The sequence below is a fragment of the Leucoraja erinacea genome, chromosome 2 (assembly GCF_028641065.1).
Source record: "Leucoraja erinacea ecotype New England chromosome 2, Leri_hhj_1, whole genome shotgun sequence".
Taxonomy (NCBI): Eukaryota; Metazoa; Chordata; class Chondrichthyes; order Rajiformes; family Rajidae; genus Leucoraja; species Leucoraja erinaceus.
In genome coordinates, this window is record NC_073378.1 from 24,327,090 (window position 1) to 24,343,881 (window position 16,792).

Genomic DNA, 16,792 nt, shown 5'->3' on the forward strand with positions numbered 1-16,792 from the left:
CCAGCACACACGAGGGACAATTTACAATTATGCCAAGCCAATTAACCTGCAAACTTGTCCATCTTTAGAGTGCGCGAGGGAACTGGAGATCCTGGAGAAAACCCACGCAGGTCAAGGGGAGAACGTGCAAACTCCGTACGGACAGCACCCATAGTCAGGGTCGAATCCGTGTCTCTGGCGCTGTAAGGCAGCAACTCCACTGCTGTGCCATTGTGCCGCCTTCTAGTGTTTTCGATTTTCTGCCCCGTAAAATGTTGCTTGTATCCAATCATGCTGAATTTTTGTATTAGAAAACTGTCTGTTGAAGATTATAACACGTCACTGTCATACCACATGGAAAACCTTCCATGCCAAACAAGATGCCTGGTCTAAGCTAGTCCCATCTACCACACATCTCTTCTATCCATATTTCTGTCAGTTTGTAGCAGTCCAAACGTTGTTTAAATCTTGTTATTGTGTTTGTCTCAACTACTTCCTGTGACAGATCATTCCATGTAGTGCGGTGTGGAAAAAGTTGCCCCTCGGGTTCCGATTGTATCTTCCCCGTCTCGCCTTAAACCTGTGACGTCTAGTTCTTAGTTCTTGCCTTATCCAACTAACGTTAGTTTTGGAGAGCTGTACTTGTGTTCCTCGGTCCCTCTGTTCAGCACTTCCCGGGCTCTGCCACATGCACACACAGCTGAGGTTCCTGGACATGATACCTGGTTTAGGCAAGTGTCTAGGAAGTGAAGTCGTAGCTGGCCAAGGCTCCTGTGGCACCTCATGATGCAACGTGTCAGCATCTGCCTTGGCTGGTGAATGCGGCAGAGTTTTAGAAAGGAGCCGAGGAGGAACTTCTTTAGTCAGAGGGTAGTTAATCTGTGGAATGCATTGCCACCGAGGGCAGTGGAAGCCAAGTCAATATATATCCAGAACCATGGGTCACAGTTTAAGAATAAGGGGTAGGCCATTTAGGATTGAGATGAGGAAAACCCTTTTCAGCCAGAGAGTTGTGAATCTGGAATTCTCTGCCACAGAAGGCAGTGGAGGCCAATTCACTAGATGTATTCAAGAGAGAATTAGATTTAGCTCTTAGGGCTAACAGAATCAAGGGATATGGGGAGAAAGCAGGAACAGGGTACTGATTCTGGATGATCAGCCATGACCATATTGGGCCGAATGACCTACTCCTGCACCTATTTTTTGTGTTTGAGGCCGAGATAAACACATTCTTGATGAGAACGGGTGTCAAGGGTTATGGAGAGAAGGCAGGAAAATGGGATGAGGAGGCAAGGATTAGCCAGATTGAATGGTGGAGTAGTCTTGTTGGGCTGAATAGCCTAATTCACTTGCTATACCTTGTGAACTTGTTTCACTCGGTCTGTTCACAAGCATCGTCAGACATGAGAGGATGTGGTGGTGACGTCCAGTCAACAGTGGTGTCACGCCTACATTTTATTGTTGCACTGAGTTAATATCGCAATATTGACGAGGCTTGGATTTGGGTTGTGTTCCCTACCTATATTCAGTAACTGTGAATCTTGTTCGGTATCTCAATGTTTTCAGCAGTGATATGTGAATTTTGTATGGGTGAATTTGCATTGTCTGAACTGCCACGATACAGAGATCACCTATATTTCTGGTAAAGGTCATGGGACCAGGATGGATAAATTGGAGTTAATAATGAACATGGGTAGAGTTAATGTGTTACTGCCGAGGGTTCAATGTTCTTCTCCCCAAAGTTTGTTATGCCTCTAACCTTTCACTTTCCTCTTTTGTCTTCTCCATTTCAAATTGAATAATGTTGAGAGAGTAATACAGATTTTGGAGGAGACAAGTTCTTGCTCATTTGCTCACAGTGCCACAGCATGGCACTGCGTGGCTTGGAGGCTTACACAAGATGGCATGCTCTGCTTGTGAGTGAAGTATTGGAAAGTGCTTGGGGGAAAGGTTGCATGTGTGTTTTTTCTTCCATGTGCCCACAGCAGAGGTCTGTTTGGGTAATGCTTTAATTATGTTCCTGGTAAGTCCTGAGACAATGGGAAAGGTTTGAAACACATGGCCGCTGTAAACTTGTCACAGATTTACTCGGTCCATTCGCATAATCTGTGGGAAGAGCAGTTCTGCAGCTCTCCTTGATATGGCCATGGGGATCGATGGGTGTGAAACAGAAAATAGGTGCAGGAGGAGGCCATTCGGCCCTTCGAGCCAGCACCGCCATTCACTGTGAACATGGCTGATCATCCACAATCATTAACCTGTATTTGCCTTCTCCCCGTATCCCTTGATCCCGCCAGCCCCAAGAGCTCTATCTAACTCTCCTTTAAATTCATCCAGTGAATTGGCCTCCACTGCCTTCTGTGGCTGAGAATTTCCAAATTCACAACTCTCTGGGTGAAAATGTTTTTTTTTTTTTTTTTAAATGGCCTCCCCATTATTTTTAAACTAATTGGACCCTGGTTCTGGACTCCCCCCAACATTGGGAACATTTTCCTTGCATCTAGATTGTACAGCCCTTTTATAATTGTATATGTTTCTATAAGGTCCCCCCTCATCCCTCTAAATCCCAGTGATACTGTGGACAATGCGCTTGGTGCAGCCTTTGATACTTCTGCAAATGTGCGGTGCTGAATGTTGTCACTTTACCATTGACTGGAGATACAGCAACTGCCTATTTTTAATAGTTTGATTGTGGTCCTTTTATTGCCAACAATTAGTGGTGTACAGGGATGGCAGTAAACACCGTGCTAGAGTAACTTAGCAGGACGGGCAGCATCTGTGGAGGAATAGACAGATAGCGTATAATGGTCTTAGATGCTGCCTGTCCCGAGCTATCCCAGCGCATTATTTTGTTCAGGCTAGGCAGGCATCTGACCATTAAACGTTGTCTGTCCATCCCTCCACAGATGCTGCCTGTCCTGCTATGTTCCTTGCGTCTGCATTATAGGGCAGGCAGAATGGAGGAGGATATTGTCTTTCCAGGTGTTAAGTTTGAGGCCCATTCATATTTCAGTGGGAGCGTGGACCACCTAGGCCTCTAGTGGAAAGCATTCACCTGGCTAAAACATGTGGGGAGGTGATGCTGATAGTTTTACAGTGTGGAAGATTATTCTCTGCCCCACTGAGATAACCTAGCAGATAGCACACCAAGCAAATGTGTAATTAGGAAGATTGGTTGTTGTCAAAACACCAGATCTATAGAAATATGCAGTTACTATGTATCTTCTATTCTGCACATCCCCAGCAAGCAATAGAATCTTTATTCAGAGGTTCAGAAGAATGGAGAGGATGCAGCCACACAGCTGTATTCTCACCTGCGTGGTGACAAGATCACATCTGTACAGAATAGCAAAGTAATATGTGACCTCCGCCTCGTGATCATGTTGGCTACTTCACATTTGCTTTGTTAAAGCCATGTGAACAAAATTACTTGAGGCAGAGTCCCAACCCACCGCAGAGTTGCTCAGCTATTCACTCAGTTGCTGCTGTTTGGTTAGTGATGGTCTTATCAGATGGTGTCACGGCCCACACTTTGTTGTGTGGGTGTTTCGTCTACGTGTGTTACACGTTGGCTCTTGTCTGGGCAATTGTGTGTGGGCTCCTTGTCTAGGTGTGTTTTGTAATTCCTCCACTCAAGCAGCAGGCTTTTGTGGAAAGAATAGTTTAGGGATAGAAGCAGGCCCCCACACACTAGGGACAATTTTACATTTATTCCAAGCCAATTAACCCACGCGGTTACGGGGAGAACGTACAAACTCTGTACAGAGAGCACCCGTGGTCTGGATTGAACCCGGGACTAGCTTGGTGACTTTGTTGTATGTGTGCATTGAACAGAAGTGTCGGTGGTTCAGCTGGCATTGATAGCCGTCATAGATAGAGTCGGTCGTCAGTGTAAACTCTCCTTCAGCACACCATGACCCATCTAGACTAATTCCGTTTGCCCGTTTAGGACCGTATACCTAGCATACTGTGCTTGTCTGTGTCCGGATGTGAATCGCTGCACACCAATACAATCTGCCGCAAGATCCCCTTTACATCTGCATTGTCTTTCAGACCCCAGCGTGGGTTTTTCTGTTCAATGTCGGTGGAGAAATATAGTTGGTCACATTATGATGTAGACTGTTAAAACAAAACACTCACATCGGAGAGAGCGAGAACTAGATTACACAGTCACGCAGCTGGTAGTGCTGCTGCCGCCTTAGAGCCAAGTTCATTCTTGATGTCGATGCTGTCGGTGTGGAGTTTGCACGTTCTCCCCCTGACTTCAGTGCTCTGGTTTTCTCCCACATTCCAAAGAAATGTCCAGTAAGTTGACTGGCCTCTACTTTTCTCCCTAAAGTTAGTGGTGGGATCTTGAAGAGATGTTGAGAATGTGGGAGGATAACAAACGTTGGTGTGGTGTAAATGTTTGGTGTTCGGTGTAGACGCGATAGGCTGAAGGGTCTGTTTCTGTGCTAAATTTTATACTAATGGTACACTCGAGTTAACTCAATTATTTAGTTTTCCTCCCAGGAGGGAAATTAATCTGCCAACTGTCATAAAAAAACACTAAATCTGTGAAACATGAAAATAAAGCGATGCATGGCAAGGCTTTGGGATGTGCAAATATTGGAGGGGAGGAGGGGAGTCAGTCTCAGTCTACCCCACGACAGAAGGGGGAGGAGTTGTACAGTTTGGTAGCCACAGGGAAGAAGGAACTCCTGTGGCTTTCTGTGCTGCATCTTGGTGGGACCAGTCTGTTGCTGAAGGTGCTCCTCGGGTTGACCAGTGTGTCACGGAGGGGGTGAGCTGTATTGTCCAGGATGTTCCACAGTTTGAGGAGCATCCTCCCCTCCAAGACCAACCTCCCATGAATCCAACTCCACTCCCAGGACGGAACCAGCCTTCCTGATGAACTTGTTGATCCTATTGGCATCCGCAGCCTTCGCCCTGCTGCCCCAGCACACGGCAGTGAAGAAGATGGCGCTGGCCACCACTGATTGGTAGAATATCTGCAGCATCTCACTGCAGACGTTGAAGGAGCGAAGCCTTCTCAAAAAGTACAGGTGGCTCTGTCCCTTCTTGTACAGGGCCTCAGCGTTCCTGGACCAGTCCAGTTTACTGTCCAGGTACACTCCAAGGTATTTGTACTCCCTGGTAAACTGCACACCCACTCCCTTGTGTTCCACTCCTCCTAAAGGCCACCACTAACTCTTTAATGTTGTCACTGTGTCGTCACTAGCTTCACTCCCCTCACTGATGCAGTCCACAATTGCAGAGTCATGTGAAAACTTCTGCCGGTGGCAGGAGACGGAGTTGTATCTAAAGTCCGAGGTGTAGTTGGTGAACAGGGAGTGCGAGAGGCCCGTCCCCTGTGGGGCCCCTGTGTTGCTCACCACCATGTTCGAGACACAGTTCTGTAGCCTGACATATTGTAGTCGTCCAGTCAGGTAATTGGTGATCCAGGACACCAATGGAGCATCCACCCGCATCTTTGTCAGTTCGCTCCCTATAGTGCAGGCCGGATGGTGTTAAAAGCTCTGGAGAAGTCAAAACACAATCTGCTGCCACAATTGCAATCAAGCCTCATCCACAGATAATAAAGTTTTAAAACAGTGGAGCAATTGTAAAGAATGATAGCAGATCCATTTCTGTGACTAACACGCAGTCATCTAGCTTGGGCACCATCTTGGTTTCCATGACTGGATGGCACTGTTGTGGTAGTTACTTGCCCGAATCGAATGACTATTTACCAAACATAGCATTTACGTTATAATGTTTTTGTTTGGTACGTTGAACAAGCTATCAAACTTATAGCGGGTCAGGAGAATTGTATGGAAGAAATTATTGGACAATGGTTGAATCTCGAGGTTGCATTATATACTTTAAATTGGTGATATGATTCATGTTGCCCAATGTATTGTCTTGTGGAGTGATCTGGGGAGGAGAATGGAGGGTGTGGTGAGTGTGTTGAATGCACTGTTGGGGATGGGGGTTGAAGCAGATACCTTAGTGGCATTTAAACAACTTTTGGATAGGCATATAGAAATGGAGGGATATGGGTGATAGATCAGTGATGTCTTGGCGGCATGTTAGGCACAGACCTTGTGGACGGAATGGCCTATTCCTGTGTTCTGTGTTCTAAACCAATAACAGTGGTACCAGTGGGTCTGTAGGAACAGTGGGTAATGGTTCCTGAAGAGGATTAGGGCTGGTCTCCAAGTATCGTTGGTTTATTTTTATTGATATCATTGAATATTATATATTTATCTGCGTGTGACTGCGTTAATGGACCTGTTCTGCTGCAATGTGTGTGGAATGTCACTGTTACACTGCTGGTACAAATGACAATTAAACACGCACACGCACACGCGCACACACACACACACACACACACTATTATATATCTGCTCCTTTGCCCATCTGTTGTATGGTGTGTCTGATGTGTTTGGGTAACTTTCAAAACAAAGCTTATCCCTGAACCTCGGTACATGTGACAGTAATAAACCTAAACCTAATACTTTTTAAGCTTTGCTTCTAATCTTGCTGTCATTTGTGTTTCAGGTATTGGAAATATAAAGCTACGGCTGAACTAAGTTGGAGAGATGACGACACCAGGTACAGAATGTCTTTATGTACTTGTCCCGTAATTCCCCAGTCCTGTGTACAGTGAAAAGCTTTTGTTGCGTGCTAACCAGTCAGCGGAAAGACAATACATGTTTACAATCCAGACATTTACAGTGTATACATGATAAAGGGCCTAACGTGAATAATGTTTAGTGCAAGGTAAAGTTCGATCAAAGATAATTGGAGGGACTATGATGAGGTAGGTAGTTGTGCAGGACTGCTCCAGTTATGCAGCTAAAAACTATTTGAGGTTTGATTGTATTGAAAATGTTTCTGCTTGCTGAACCTTTGTTCAGTCCTAGGTACTGATCTGCAGCTGGATCATCTGTGCCACCTGTCTTGTAGGTAAAGGTGTTGCTACACTTGTATGCATACTACTGATCTCTAGCACACCACTAGACATATTTCCATACTACTGATCTAGTAGTACACCACTAGATACTGCTCCTTACTACTGATCTTGGTTTGGCACGCAACATTTATATTATTAAAATGTCAAGCTTCTCTGACTAGAGATCATATTTTATTTAGAATGATCTAGTTCAGGATTTCAAATGGTTCAAGTTATCAGACCGTGGATGAATATCTATTAAGAACAGATTTATAGAACATGGAACAGTACAGGAACAGGCCCTTCAGCCCATAATGTCTGTGCCAAACATGATGCTGACCAACTCTTCTGCCTGCACTTGATCCATATAACCATATAACAATTTACAGCACGGAAACAGGCCATCTCGACCCTTCTAGTCCGTGCCGAACACGTATTCTCCCCTAGTCCCATATACCTGCGCTCAGACCATAACCCTCCATTCCTTTCCCTTCCATATAACTATCCAATTTATTTTTAAATGATAAAAACGAACCTGCCTCCACCACCTTCACTGGAAGCTCATTCCACACAGCCACCACTCTCTGAGTAAAGAAATTCCCCCTCATGTTACCCCTAAACGTCTGTCCCTTAATTCTCAAGTCATGTCCCCTTGTTTGAATCTTCCCTACTCTCAGTGGGAAAAGCTTATCCAGGTCAACTCTGTCTACCCCTCTCATCATTTTAAAGACCTCTATCAAGTCCCCCCCCCTAAATCTTCTGCGCTCCAAAGAATAAAGCCCTAACCTGTTCAACCTTTCTCTGTAACTTAGTTGCTGAAACCCAGGCAACTTTCTAGTAAATCTCCTCTGTACTCTCTCTATTTTGTTGACATCCTTCCTATAATTAGGCAACCAAAATTGTACACCCTACTCCAGAATTGGCCTCACCAATGCCTTGTACAATTTTAACATTACATCCCAACTTCTATACTCAATGCTCTGATTTATAAAGGCCAGCACACCAAAAGCTTTCTTTACCACCCTATCTACATGAGATTCCACTTTCAGGGAACTGTGCACAGTTATTCCCAGATCCCTCTGTTCACCTGCATTCTTCAATTCCCTACCATTTACCATGTACGTCCTATTTTGATTTGTCCTGCCAAGATGTAGCACCTCACACTTATCAGCATTAAACTCCATCTGCCATCTTTCAGCCCACTCTTCCAACTGGCATAAATCTCTCTGTAGACTTTGAAAATCTACTTCATTATCCACAACACCACTTATCTTAGTATCATCTGCATACTTACTAATCCAATTTATCACACCATCATCCAGATCATTGATGTACATGACAAACAACAGTGGACCCTGTGGCACCCCACTAGTCACTGGCCTCCAACCTGACAAACAACCATCCACCATTACTCTCTGGCTTCTCCCATTCAGCCACTGTTGAATCCATCTTGCTTCTCTACCATTAATACCCAACCATTGAACCTTCTTAACCAACCTTCCGTGAGGAACCTTGTCAAAGGCCTTACTGAAGTCCATATATACAACATCCACTGCTTTACCCTCATCAATTTCCCGAGTAACCTCTTCAAAGAATTCAAGAAGATTAGTCAAACATGACCTTCCAGGCACAAATCCATGTTGACTGTTCCTAATCAGACCCTGTTTAACCAGATGCTTATTTATATATTATCTCTAAGTATAATTTCCATTAATTTGCCCACCACTGACGTCAAACTAACAGGTCTATAATTGCTAGGTTTACTCTTAGACCCCTTTTTAAACAATGGAACAACATGCGCAGTACGCCAATCCTCCAGTACTATTCCCGTTTCTAATGAGATTTGAAATATTTCTGTCATAGCCCCTACTATTTCTACACTAACTTCCCTCAATGTCCTAGGGAATATCCTGTCCGGACCTGGAGACTTATCCACTTTTATATTTCTCAAAAGTGTCAGCACTTCCTCTTCCTCATAGTTTCCATAGCTACTCTACTTGTTTCCCTTACCTCACATAATTCAATATCCTTCTCCTTGGTGAATACCGAAGAAAATAAATTGTTCAATATCTCCCCCATCTCTTTTGGCTTTGCAGATAGCTGTCCACTCTGACTCTCCAATGGACCAATTTTATCCCTCGTTATCCTTTTGCTATTAATATAGCTGTAGAAACCCTTTGGATTTACTTTCACCTTACTTGCCAAAGCAACCTCATATCTTCTTTTAGCTTTTCTAATTGATTTCTTAAGATTCTTTTTACATTCTTTATACTCCTCAAGCACCTCATTTACTCCATGCTGCCTATAATTATTGTAGATCTCCCTCTTTTTTCCGAACCAAGTGTCCAATTTCCCTTGAAAACCAGGGCTCTTTCCTATTTTTACTATATCCTTTCAACCGAACAGGGACATAAAGATTCTGTACTCTTAAAATTTCACCTTTAAATGTCATCCATTTCTCTTCCACATCTTTCCCATAAAACAAACTGTCCCAATTTACTCCTTTTAAATCCTTTCGCATCTCCTCAAAGTTAGCCTTTCTCCAATCAAAAATCTCAACCCTAGGTCCAGTTCTGACCCTCTCCATAATTATATTGAAACTAATGGTATTGTGATCACTAGTCCCGAACTGTTCCCCAACGTATACCTCTGCCACCTGACCCGTCTCATTTCCTAACAGGAGGTCCAGCACCGCCCCTTCTCTAGTAGGTACTTCTATGTACCTACTAGATCTATATCTCTCCATTCCCTGCATATCAATGTGCTTATCCAAATGACTCACACCACTATCATATCTGCCCCCAAAGGCACATTCCAGACATCCACCACCCTCCATGTAAACAAAACGTGTACTCTTCAGAAGTGTCCCGACCCATAACGTCACCTATCCATGTTCTCCACAGATACTGCCTGATGCCTGACCCACTGAGTTACTCCAGCACTCTGAAACGTCACCTATCCATGTTCTCCACAGATGCTGCCTGACCTGCTGAGTTACTCCAGCACTCTGTGAAACGTCACCTATCCATGTTCTCCACAGATGCTGCCTGACCCACTGAGTTACTCCAGCACTCTGAAACATCGCCTATCCTTGTTCTCCACAGATGCTGCCTGACCCGCTATGTTAAACCATCATTTTGTGTCCTTTTAACTTCAGGTTTATTATTGTCACGTGTACTGAGGTACAGTGAAAAGCTTTGTTTTGCATGCTGTCCAAATCAGATACCACTATACATAAATACAATAAAAACTCGAGTAAGATAGGTGGAGTAAAGGATGCAGGATATAGTTCTCAGCATTGTAACACATCAGTTTCTGGATATGGCATGCCTGTGATTTGATATCGTATACGCATGTATTAATTAATGCAGTGGTTCTCCGCATGGTAATACAGTTAGTGGAGGAGGCACACCTGTGTAACATAAGGGCCATGTATTGACCAACGCCGTGGTGTTTAGCACTAACTAACATTAGTTTCTAGACATGATACACCTGTGATATAACAAAAGGGCCATGTATTGACTAACGCAATGATTCTCCATATTGTAACACCTGTGATATAACTAACGCAATGCTGTCTCCCCTTGCTTGGCAGCAGCTGACTTGATGGAGCTGGACATGGCATTGGAGCCAGACAGGAAAGCCCAGGTCAGCCACTGGCAGCAGCAGTCCTACCTGGATTCAGGCATTCACTCTGGGGCCACCACCACCGCCCCGTCCCTCAGTGGCAAGGGCAATCCAGAGGAGGAGGACGTGGACACCAGCCATGTGCTGTATGAGTGGGAGCAAGGTTTCTCCCAGTCCTTCACCCCTGATCAAGTCACGGGTGAGTTAAACGTTCTTCAATCTCCTTCCAAAGTCAGCTTGCTGTTGCACTCTAATGAATTGGTATAGTGGCTTTATTCTGTGAAAGTTCCCTGGAGTTTAAATTGTCATATGTTGATGTAGCAGAATGACTCATGATGCACCCATCCGGAGCAGTGTTGCAGTGAGAGTTGTGTTTACCTGTCTTTAACGGGTCAATGTTTTCTAATGATACTTGGGTTTAGTTGTATTTCACGGGTCTATGTTTGATGATAGTTGTGTTTAGTTTAGAGATACAGCGCGGAAACAGGCTCTTCAGCCCACCGATTCCACGCCAACCAGCGGTCCCTGCACGTTTACATTATCCTACCCACACTAGGGACAATTTACAATTATACCAAGCCAATTAACCAACAAGCCTGTACGTCTCTTTGGAGTGTTGGAGGGAACCAGAGCACCCGGAGAAAACCTACGCAGTAACGGGGAGAACGTACAAACTCCGTACAGACAGCACCCGTAGTCAGGATGGAACCTGGGTCTCTGGCGCTGTGAGGCAGCAACTCTACCCGCTGCACCACTGTTGTCTTTCACGGGCCTATGTTTGCAATGATAGTTGTGTTTCACTGGTTTCACAATCTATGTTTGTGATAATTGTATTTAGCTGTGTTTCACGGTCTGTGTTTGCTTGTCGCCCTGTGCTCCAGACATTGATGGGCAGTATGCCATGACCAGAGCTCAGCGAGTCCGTGCTGCCATGTTCCCCGAGACACTGGACGAGGGCATGCAGATCCCAACCACGCAGTTCGATGCTGCGCACCCCACCAATGTACAGCGCCTGGCTGAGCCGTCGCAGATGCTGAAGCACGCAGTGGTGAACCTGATCAACTATCAGGATGATGCCGAACTGGCCACTCGAGCCATTCCAGAGCTGACCAAACTACTGAATGACGAGGACCAGGTAGGCAGCTTCCAGACATTACACCGAGCATCCACACATTACACCCCCAGTCCCCCAGACATTACACCCCCAGCCCCCAGACACCAGACATTACACCCCCAGCCCCCAGACACCAGACATTACACCCCCAGACACCAGACATTACACCCCCAGACACCAGACACACCAGCACCCACATTACATTACCCCCAAACATTACACCCCCAGCCCCCAGACACCAGACATTACACCCCCAGACCCCAGACATTACACCCCCAGCCCCCATTACAGCCCCCAGACATTACACTCCCAGCCCCCACACATTACACCCCCACCCCCAGACCCCACACTCCCAGTCCCCAGACATTACACCCCCAGTCCCCAGACATTACAGATCAAAATAATATTTTCTAAAGCTTCAAGTTGATTTCTGATTGTGTTCACAATCAGATTTTTATTGAAGCCAACTCCTCATTGGTATTTTCCTTTAGTGATGTTCGATAAATGACCACTGAAATACCAATTTGTGTTCACTTCTTTAATTTAATTCTGATTTGTTCCGGTTTTTGCTGTTGGTGTGGGCATCTGCAGACAACACTTGCCCATTGAATGCAAGTTCTGGCTAGTAATCTTGTGTGGTAGGATGATCCTTGGAACGGACACATAGATGATGCATGGACATTTTCGTGGGTCAGCTCCACTCTGTCCAGAAGCTTAACATTAGTGCCTCGTTCTCACTGAGGCCAATGTAAGTCACAACAAGCAATTGTTAATTCAGTCTAAAGTTGCTGCTGTTTGGTATTTGTGTAATGTATATAATTAACCAGAATCGATTAGAGAAAGGCCTGGATAGAGTGGATTTGGAGAGGATGTTTCCACTAATGGGAGAGTCTAGGAAAGAGCTGAGGAGGAATTTCTTTAGTCAGAGGGTGGTGAATCTGTGGAATCCATTGCCACAGACGGCTGTGGAGGCCATCCATGGATATACTTAAGGCAGAGATAGATAGATTCTTTATTAGTGTGAGGGATGGATCTACCGTGTACGCAGCTATTAAAACCTCTGCTTGTCTCCTTCAGGTTGTGGTGAACAAGGCTGCCGTGATGGTTCACCAGCTGTCCAAGAAGGAGGCCTCTCGGCACGCCATCATGCGCTCCCCGCAGATGGTGTCGGCCATTGTCCGCACCATGCAGAACACTAACGACGTGGAGACGGCTCGCTGCACAGCCGGCACGCTACACAATCTCTCACATCACCGCGAAGGCTTGCTGGCCATCTTCAAATCTGGAGGCATCCCCGCCCTGGTCAAAATGCTTGGGTATGTTCAGCACCAACGCCAGCACCAGCCCCGACATCTAGTCACAATCAGTCACAATCATCTTGCTCCAACCCCGACATCTAGTCACAATCATCTTGCTCCAGCACCAGCCCCGACATCTAGTTACAATCATCTTGCTCCACCAACCCCGACATCTAGTCACAATCATCTTATCCTGTTTGGTTTCAACTGTCTTTGTGTTTCTGTTTCTACACTGGTACTTGTAATCTGGTGATGCAACCGTTTTGTAGCAGTGCCGTGTTGGTATAACCATGTTTCCCGGGGGTAACGTATAGAGCAGAGTCCAAGTACCTCATTAAGGAGAAATCATTTGGTCTTTGTAAGCCTTAATGGTTTGAGCATTTACTTGGAGTGGGAGTAGGGGAAGAGTAAATTTAAAAAGTACGTAGTGGGTGGCCTTAATATATTCACCACATTTAACCCCATAATTTAACATTTACTAGACAAACCTGTATTAAATGTTGCAGATCTCCAGTGGATTCTGTGTTGTTCTACGCTATAACAACCCTTCACAACCTGTTGCTGCACCAGGAAGGAGCAAAGATGGCCGTGCGTCTGGCTGGTGGCTTGCAGAAGATGGTTGCCTTACTAAATAAGACCAATGTCAAATTCCTGGCCATCACTACAGATTGCCTTCAGATTTTGGCATACGGAAACCAAGAAAGCAAAGTAAGTGAAGATAAACACAAAGCTGGAGTAACTCAGCGGGTCAAGCAGCATCTCTGGAGAAAGGGAATAGGTGGTGCTTCGGGTCGAGACCCTTCTTTAGACAGAGTCGGTGGGAAAATGGAAACGAGAGATATAGACGATGATGTCGAGAGATGTAGAACAAATGAAAGAGATATGCAAAAAAGTAACAATGAAAGAGGAAATGGGCCATTGTTAGCTGTGGACTAGGTGGGAACGAGTACACACAATGGGACTCAACAAGACGACTTTGAACCTGGTGTGACTTGGGTGGGGGAGGGATGGAGAGAGAGGGGATTCAAGGGTTACTTGAAGTGAGAGAAATCCATTTTCATATCAAGCTGCCCAAGCGAAATATGAGATGCTGTTCCTCCAATTTGCATTTAGCCTCACTCTGACAATGGAGGAGACCTAGGACAGAAAGGTCAGTGTGGGAATGGGAAGGAGAATTAAAGTGTCTAGCAGCCGGGAGATCTGGTAGGTGCAGGCGGGCTGCACGAAGGTGTTCTGCGAAACGATAGCATTTGGTCTCGCCGATGTATAAGAGTCCACATCTTGAACAATGGATACAGAAGATGAGGTTGGAGGAGGTGCAAGTGAACCTCTGCCTGACCTAAAAGGACTTTTGGGCTTTAACAATAAGATGGGGTGTCTGTGACTTGTTGCCTCTGTTGTCTAGCTGATCATCCTGGCCAGTGGAGGGCCCCAGGCCCTGGTGAACATCATGAGGACCTACACCTACGAGAAGTTGCTGTGGACCACCAGCCGTGTGCTGAAGGTGCTGTCTGTCTGCTCCAGCAACAAGCCTGCTATCGTGGAGGCCGGTGAGTGTCTCGGCTGTAGTTGTTGCTCCTCTTGACCCAAGGCAGTGAGTGGACACTGTATAAATGGTCTTGCCCTCATTTACAGGTGGCATGCAGGCCCTGGGATTGCACCTAACCGACCCCAGCCAGCGACTTGTGCAGAATTGTCTCTGGACCTTGAGAAATCTGTCAGATGCTGCCACAAAGCAGGTAATCATTAGTCATTTTGATGCAATAAGCTGGAGAAATCAATCTGGTGCACTGTCCCCACCTCGTTGCTAGTGTCCCATTCGCCTCCACCTCGTTGCTAGTGTCCCATTCACCTCCACCTCGTTACTAGTGTCCCATTCACCTCCACCTCGTTGCTAGTGTCACATTCACCTCCACCTCGTTACTAGTGTCCCATTCACCTCCACCTCGCTGCTAGTGTCCCATTCACCTCCACCTCGTTGCTAGTGTCCCATTCACCTCCACCTCGTTACTAGTGTCCCATTCACCTCCACCTTGTTGCTAGTGTCCCATTCACCTCCACCTTGTTGCTAGTGTCACATTCACCTCCACCTTGTTGCTAGTGTCCCATTCACCTCCACCTTGTTGCTAGTGTCACATTCACCTCCACCTTGTTGCTAGTGTCCCATTCACCTCCACCTTGTTGCTAGTGTCACATTCACCTCCACCTTGCTGCTAGTGTCCCATTCACCTCCACCTTGTTGCTAGTGTGTCATTCACCTCCACCTTGTTGCTAGTGTGTCATTCACCTCCACCTTGTTGCTAGTGTGTCATTCACCTCCACCTCGTTGCTAGTGTGTCATTCACCTCCACCTCGTTGCTAGTGTGTCCCATTCACCTCCACCTTGTTGCTAGTGTCCCATTCACCTCCACCTTGCTGCTAGTGTCACATTCACCTCCACCTCGTTGCTCGTGTCTCATTCACCTCCACCTCGTTGCTAGTGTCCCATTCACCTCTACCCCATTGTGGGCACTGGAGCATCCATTGAACTTAATCGCTAGAATGCTGAGAAGTATATTCAGCACTCTGTATCTTCCCCATTACTCTACCTATTGTACTTGGATAGATTATTGAATATTAGTATAGCATGCATAACGGAGCTTCTCACTGTACCTCTGTACACAGAACAATAATAAACCTCCGGCCAAATGCCAAGCTGCTTTTACAAAATCTGGATGAATGCAGTTTTTGAACAAGTTGGATGGGGAGATTTATTGTGTGTTGGCCGTGCAGATCTGGGGATTAATGTTGGTCCTGGGGATCTATGTAGCAACGTTCTGGCTTTCTCTGCATGATTATTTGTGGCTGGATGGTGTGCGTTGCTGTTGAGTTTGAGCCCTTGTGGCCCTGACCCTAACCGCTTGTTTCTGTGTGCAGGAGGGGATGGAAGGTCTCTTGGGAACCTTGGTGCAGCTCCTGGGCTCGGATGACATCAACGTGGTGACATGCGCAGCGGGCATCCTCTCCAACCTGACCTGCAACAACTACAAGAACAAGATGATGGTCTGCCAAGTGGGAGGGATCGAGGCATTAGTCCGCACCGTGCTGCGGGCTGGAGACAGAGAGGACATCACCGAACCCGCCATCTGTGCCCTTCGCCATCTAACCAGCAGGCATCAGGATGCGGAGATGGCCCAGAACGCGGTCAGGCTGCACTACGGCCTGCCCGTGGTGGTTAAACTCCTGCATCCTCCATCTCACTGGCCTCTCATCAAGGTAATTAGCCGGCCCTCTGTGGGCAATAAACCTTGGGTTGATGTGCGGTCACCTGGATGTCCAGTGAACAACAAACACACAACGTAGAGCAGCACCGTACTAAACATGATGCCAAGTTAACCGAGATCCATATCTCTCCATTCCCTGCATATCCATGTGTCAGTGTAAATGCCAGCACATGCAGCAGCGCACCACCCACTATGTCCCACACATCTCCTTTAAACTTAACGCTTGCCCTCCAGTATTATGGCATTTACACCACGGCAGAAAAGGTTTTGACTGGCTTCTTCACGTAATTTTATATACTTGTATCAAGTCTTCCCTCAACCTCCAGCATTCAAGAGAATTTTGATACTGAGTGAATCTGAGCTGAGTTAGTCAGCAGAGACAACACGCTAGCAACAGTAACAGGTTGGAGGTTTGGTCAGTTACGACAGCAAACTCAACACGATCAGTATAGTTGCGTTCCGTCAAGCTCGCTTCGAAAACAGCTTTGAGTGAACTTGAGAGAAATGGGGTCTTTGATTCTAGACGAGCTCCTGGTCCACGTAGATCTACAAACTGTTCACTCGTGACAGCTGA

General features: G+C 46.1%; 1 protein-coding gene across 2 annotated transcripts in view; it reads left to right on the forward strand.

The window, feature by feature from the left end:
- The window catches only part of ctnnb1 (catenin (cadherin-associated protein), beta 1), a 43,982-nt gene that overhangs the window by 17,925 nt on the left and 9,265 nt on the right, over nucleotides 1-16,792 (forward strand). Inside the window, exons 2-9 of one of the 2 annotated variants that reach the window (XM_055653257.1) lie at nucleotides 6,523-6,576; nucleotides 10,515-10,742; nucleotides 11,425-11,678; nucleotides 12,735-12,973; nucleotides 13,462-13,663; nucleotides 14,361-14,505; nucleotides 14,591-14,694; nucleotides 15,872-16,210. In XM_055653257.1, coding sequence (XP_055509232.1) covers nucleotides 6,564-6,576; nucleotides 10,515-10,742; nucleotides 11,425-11,678; nucleotides 12,735-12,973; nucleotides 13,462-13,663; nucleotides 14,361-14,505; nucleotides 14,591-14,694; nucleotides 15,872-16,210 — 1,524 coding nt within the window. In that variant the 5' untranslated portion in view covers nucleotides 6,523-6,563. Of the gene's footprint in view, nucleotides 1-6,522; nucleotides 6,577-10,511; nucleotides 10,743-11,424; nucleotides 11,679-12,734; nucleotides 12,974-13,461; nucleotides 13,664-14,360; nucleotides 14,506-14,590; nucleotides 14,695-15,871; nucleotides 16,211-16,792 lie in introns of those variants that run through there. The other variant, XM_055653249.1, reaches the window with a different exon arrangement.